This window comes from Mesitornis unicolor, unplaced genomic scaffold, assembly GCF_000695765.1.
Source record: "Mesitornis unicolor isolate BGI_N332 unplaced genomic scaffold, ASM69576v1 scaffold9967, whole genome shotgun sequence".
Lineage (NCBI taxonomy): Eukaryota > Metazoa > Chordata > Aves > Mesitornithiformes > Mesitornithidae > Mesitornis > Mesitornis unicolor.
Genome location: NW_010195773.1, coordinates 308,514 through 314,513, shown reverse-complemented (window position 1 = coordinate 314,513; position 6,000 = coordinate 308,514). Strand labels below are relative to the sequence as shown.

General features: G+C 41.2%; 1 protein-coding gene across 1 annotated transcript in view; it reads right to left on the bottom strand.

Moving 5' to 3' along the window:
• Nucleotides 1–285: 285 nt before the first annotated feature.
• Nucleotides 286–6,000, bottom strand: part of AFF3 (AF4/FMR2 family, member 3) — a gene marked incomplete at its 5' end in the record, with an annotated part of 268,426 nt that continues 262,711 nt past the window's right edge. Inside the window, 3 exons of the mRNA XM_010188239.1 lie at nt 286–990; nt 2,352–2,566; nt 2,698–2,747. Coding sequence (XP_010186541.1) covers nt 869–990; nt 2,352–2,566; nt 2,698–2,747 — 387 coding nt within the window. The remainder of the gene's footprint in view (nt 991–2,351; nt 2,567–2,697; nt 2,748–6,000) is intronic.

The window sequence follows — 6,000 nt, the reverse complement described above, 5'->3', positions numbered from 1 at the left end:
TCTCTGTACACAGCTGAAATTAACACATTTTCTTTTCTAAATGGATTGCAGTTTGCCGTATTTTTTCATTTATCTGTTTACTGTCATTACCAGAGTGCAATTTACCACCATCTCTTTTAAGTTCTCACTATCAGCATATCTATTTTCAGGCTTTTTGCTTGATACTGTAGGTTATACTGTTGGCGAGGAGCTGAACAAGAGGTAAAGTTATTTTAAAAGACAGAAGGCAAAGAAATGCATGCAATTTGTTGAAACTTAATACACATGAAGGAATGCTGTCTTTCTCCAACTTAATGCGGACTACACGACTCCTCTGTGTGCCCCAGTGGGCAAGTAACAGGGAGACAGCACATTAATATTGAAACTTCTGTGACTTGTCCATGCTCACAGTAAAAGTTCTCCATGTCTATGACTTGCCTTCATCCCTTCCAGTTCAGGAAAGCCCTTGTGTATGAACCTAAGCTCTAGTGAAGTCAACGGGACTTCAGTACAAGCTTAAAGTTGAGAGCTTTCCTGAACAGGGATCTGTGCTTATTGCACTTGGTTCAATCAACCCATGAGATTTTGGGTTCTGAGTTTTTCAGCACAAGAATAGAGAGGGTATGTTTTGCACATTAAGATCAGTTCTTTCTAGTGTATGAAAAAGTTTGGAGAGTGGTACAGAACAATTCATTCTGAAGAGACATCATTGTATATTGTATATATGCACACATACATGTCTGCACTCAGAAAAAATTTTGCTCAACATTGAACAAATATTCACCTTTGTTTGGATCAATGCTGTGGTTGACTATTTCTGTAGCACAGTGTCCAGAATAACTGAATTATCCATGAAAGGTTTACTGTCCATGTGAATGGCACACAGTCATTATGACAAGTGAGCGCTATTCCGCACCCAGTGAAGTCCTTGCTGAGTGTACTGAACTAAATGCTCCATACTGCTGTGCAAGGTGACAGGGCCCATCAATGCATCCAAGTCGTTAAAAAAATCTACAGGGGGGAAAAAAATCAGCATCAGAAGAGCAAAGCTGTATTAGCTACTTGTCACCCTTTAACAGATTTTATTCTCTTGCAAATTGAGCCGAGCTGAACATTTCATGAGAATGCAAGTTTAGTGCTGGTGAGATTAATTTTAAAGCCCTGTCGTTCATGATGCTACAGACTGATGCACAACAATTTTCTTTTTAAAGAACAAAATGGTGAGTTCTTCAGCTTTGTTTTTCATTAATTTCTATTGAGTCTTGGTAAAGAAAACAGATGCTGGGCAAGATTTATTTTGAGATTAAGGACAACTAAATCAAAAAGTCTACACGCAAGTGTCTGTCTGTACATATGCTAGATGTTTAAGCTACCATGACAGAGAAATAGAGGCCTGTACAACATGGTCAACCCAGCCGAAAGAGTAATTTGGCTAACTAGCCAGCAGGGACTTAATTCAGTTGCCTACTTAGAGGCATGCAGTGCCCATTTGAGATGCTCTCAGGCACTTGACACATATAGCCTGGACCAGCAGATCTAACACAGGACATACAGGAGACTTCTGAAGTGTCAGTGTAGGTAAGAATACCTCAAATGACATTTGACAGCTATGGTTAGGCAACTGTATTGCATCTCTGGCTCCCCTTCAGGGTGAGCTGAACAGCCCTCTGAACTCTGCTGCTTGTATTGAACAAAGCTTCATCAACTGCAGAGGGAGATTAGCCCCTCAACTCATATATACAGAGCTGCACCTAGGTGTCCTCATTTTGATTTGAATCCTGCCTGCACCTGGCCTTAAATACATAAATTAGCCTGAAAACCAAGGAATGCTTTATCATCAAGTCAGGTGCTGAGGCACTCCCTCACGGAAACCAGTTCAGCTGAGAAAAGTTTGCTCTGAAGAAGGAGTGAGGCACCTTGCTCTCATTTGTGTCTGCTTGGATGGGGAGAAGTCTAGGGGCTGTCAATACCTTCTGCAGAAAGGAATTGTGCTCCTGCTTTTTTATGTGATCTGGCTAAATGCATCCCATTCAGCTCCACAACTTTGGAGGGATGGGAAGCTGCTTTGCCTCCCACAAACTCTTCTCTGCAGAATGACATGGATGGCAGTGAATGCTACCCACAGCTATGTCTGTAACCTGTCTGCAGCAGTCCTGACCAGACAAATAAAGGAAAAAAATAGATGCTTCTGAGTGAGACTGCTATCAAAATTGCCTTTTTGGGCCATTTTTGAACAGACTAGGAGCAGACTGAAGAAAAAAATCACCTCTGCTGTCCTACTTTGCAAAGAGGATTCCTATCAAAATAGCTATTTTCCTGATCAAAATTGCATGACAATCTTGTAGAATAGTCCAGTGCCTTGACTCACTCACCTCTGTTCTCCTTGGCCAGGTTGTCAGCCATCTCCCAGTAGTCATAGCTGTGCAGGATGCTGTTGGTGATGCTGACATGGTTGGCGGCCATCTGATGAATGCGCTGCGGGATGCTGATGATAGGAGATGGGGATGGGGCCCCTGTGCTCCCCTGGGATCCTACAGAGCTGACTGGAGAAGGGCTAGGGGACATAGGTGATGGAGTTCCTGTGCTCCTGGAAATGGATGTTAATACAGCTACTTAAAAGGGTGTTGAGATTAAAAACATGAGAGTATCAGTACATGCTGCAGGTAAGAAAATACAATTTCTGACTGCCAATCTGAGGTAAGTTTCTGTGTGACTTACTTTCCACTGGTACCCCAAGGAGATGGGTTCTGGGCAGATTTTGATGAATTCTGTAACAGAAAAAAAAATTCACAATGCATATAATTTATAGAGGACTATGAAATGAAGGTCATTAAGCAGTATAAAAGTAATGAAATGTAAAGATTGTAAAAATTGTGTAGATAGAAGTACTGAAGTCTCATGATGCAGTAAGTCCACTCAACCTAGTTTGATGTTGTGATGAAGCAAAGCTGCAGCGCAGACTCAAATCACAGTCTATTAAACACCCTGGGCTGGGGGCTAATTAGGAAAGCATGTTAGTTGAAACAGAAACTTTTCGCAGAAATCCTGGGAGTTCAGAAGAACGTGCTGCCAGGACTTTTCGTGAGGTTTAGGCTGGAATTTCTTGTGATAGAGAAAACCAGAAGGATTTCTTCCCACTCTCCTGCCCCCAAAGGCAAATGTTCTTCTTCTATGACCTGTGGGATTGTGCAAGTCTGCTCAGCCTGGCTGATGACAGGGGTGTGAATCTGGGGCTCCCTCATCTTGGATGTGTGCTTTAACCACCGGGCTCAAGAATCTCTCCTAGGATTGCTCTTCTTGGGTCTCTTCCCCCTGGTCTGAGTATGGCAGCATTCACAGGGCCAGAGAGACTGCCCTTGTTGAGTGGTGGTTCCAGCTGAAGGGTTATCCAGACACCCCCAGAAGGGAACATCAGATCATACAGTGTGATCTCCTGTGTGCCTGCAGTCATTAAGACTCTCACTGGTATACTGTGCTGAAGAATTTAATTGCTTGAGGAGTGGCTACCTCATACAAGTCCTACATTTACAGAGCAGGAGAAATTCAGGGGTCCACAATAATGGAAGCTGAATAGCTAAAATTATTCTAGCAGTTAATCTATGAGAATTGGTAGGAATTTACTGGCAGGTTCATGCCCATTTGACCTGTGGAGAAACTCCTCCCCTCTCTCAAATGCAGTGACTAATTTAATCCTGGGCCTGTGAGAAAGAAGGATGTAAAAAACAGACGTCTAAGAAACAAACATTTTCTGGTCCATCCCATCTGCAGCCTCATGTTCAGCAATGGCCAGTTTCTAACTCTTCAGAGGAAAGTGACTTCCTCTAATTCTCCTCTGAAACCATACATCCAGATAATTGTGTGCTGGGCAACAACCCTCCCTTCTTGACAACCACGGGAGATCAAGCAAAGTCCTGCAGCTTGAGAGCTGTTTCTGGAGGGCTGCAGGTGTTGTAGACATTAACAACAGTACAAAAACTCGTGGTCTTCCATGGTTTAGGAAGGAAAAACGATAAACAAGGGGCTTCAGAGCTTCAGGGATTTCAAGGTCAAGAGTTATCCCCCAGGACACTCAGTTTGCAATTTCCCTTTTTCACCAATCATGGAGCATTTATGAGAAGCTAAATTGCTTTAAAAATTGATTTTATTTTTAACAGGATAGCCAGTCATATAGAAATCCTAAGACACTATTTATCCTCCTGGTCCTCCTGCGTTTTGTGTCTAATGATTAGCAGGCCTCACAGTTAGGAAAACACATTTTGTTTCAGGGTTTCAGGACCGAATTTTCTTAACTTCAGTGCTAGTTTTTGGATTTTGGTGGTCCAGGGCCAGCAAAACTGCACATCACCTGGAATTATCAGGTCTGTTTCCATATACACAATGATCCCATCCGCTCTAAACCTGTTCTGCAGTAAGCTGGACCTGTCTCCTGAGCCACTCTTCAAAAAGTTTGTTTTCTTAGTTTTGACATGTCCTCTGAGCTGGCTCTTGCATTCCCACCTCTTCCAGGAGCATGCCAACACTGGCGGTATTTTAGCAGCGATCATATTGGTGCTGTGTGGGCCCTGGCATTCTTCCAGCATTTTGACACTGGGCCTTCCACATCCCAGGTAAGTGGTATGAAAAATAAAGTTTGGAGTGTCCCACAGGGGGTTCTTCGTTCAATGGGTTTTCTCTTTATTTTGGCAGGAAGGGCTAAGGTGTGAATGATAAAAAATGAAAAGTTCTCATTTACCATCCTAATTAGAACCAACCTGGGAATCCTTGGCATTTGCGCCTCTTACAGAATAGGTTTGTTTTTTTCCCCCTTTCTTTTCTTTTCTGATGTGTCTCAGAACTACTGGCCTTTATCTTTCTAGTGCAATAGAAACTGAGGACATGTTATTTACTTGCAGAGTCGGATGCAGGAAAACATGAAAATTGATGTGGAGTCGAGGATACTTGCTGTAAATGTAACCAACTTCTGCCTTACTGTACAACTCCCCACATCTTTTTCTTTCCTCATATTTTGGGTATATTATTCCAGCCTCCTCTCAGTTCTGCACCAGAAAGGTGTGGGGGTAAGAATTTTAAAGAGTATAATGTTGAAAGGGATCATTGCTTATCCCACTTTGCTTACTGCTACCCATTCTTGTTGTTTCTTTGTGCTCTCAAATGTGTCTACCCCTGAATATCTGTGGCTTCTTTTTAATTCTCTGCTGCATTATTTTTTTTAATAATGGAAACAGAATACTTAAAAGGAGATTTAAATAATATTTTTTTCTTTTCTAAAAGAAAAGTGTGTCTAATTTTCCCTGCAAATGTGTGTAACAAGGTTTAAAATCCTTCTTTGACTGATAATATATGTAGAAGTTCTTAATGCAGTCAGCATTTCACATCACTTGGTTTTGAAAGCTTTTAGATACCAAATATGAAATGAGTGGAGAATTGGCTTGTTTTCCACTGAAAATTATAGCAAATGGATTTTTTTTTCCATTTTTACTTTCAAAGGTGAGAATACTTTCTAATGTGAAGCTGCGCTATCATTATATCAGCAGGAGCTCTGCAAAAAAACAAGCTCATCTTGGCTATAGCAGAGTATAAGTCCATTTTATGTTTGCTGTGAACCAGTTTCTGTATGGTAGTAGGAGATATTTTACATGGTTGAGAGCCTGACCATCCTGTTCTTAATGCGGGTATTCTCTGAACTGGTAAAGAAAAATAAAGTTCTGTAATAGGCACATATTTCTTTGCCCTGAAATCTAGTCATTGTTAAAGAAACGTAACGTGTTGAATTATATATTGCTAAATTTTTAGAAGCAATTACAGTGACTTCAATTTCAGTTTGACAATAACGGATCTGTCAATTTCCTTCACTGTCTTCATTTGTTCAAAATCTGGTCATGAGCATTCATGCTTGTATTTGATTTTTTTTTAATAACAAAATGTCGAAAGATGGATGTTTTTCATTTCAAGGTACCTCCCTCTACAAAAAAAAAACCTCAGCAGAGGAGCCCTGTGTTCAAAGACAAACGGCTGTTCAGG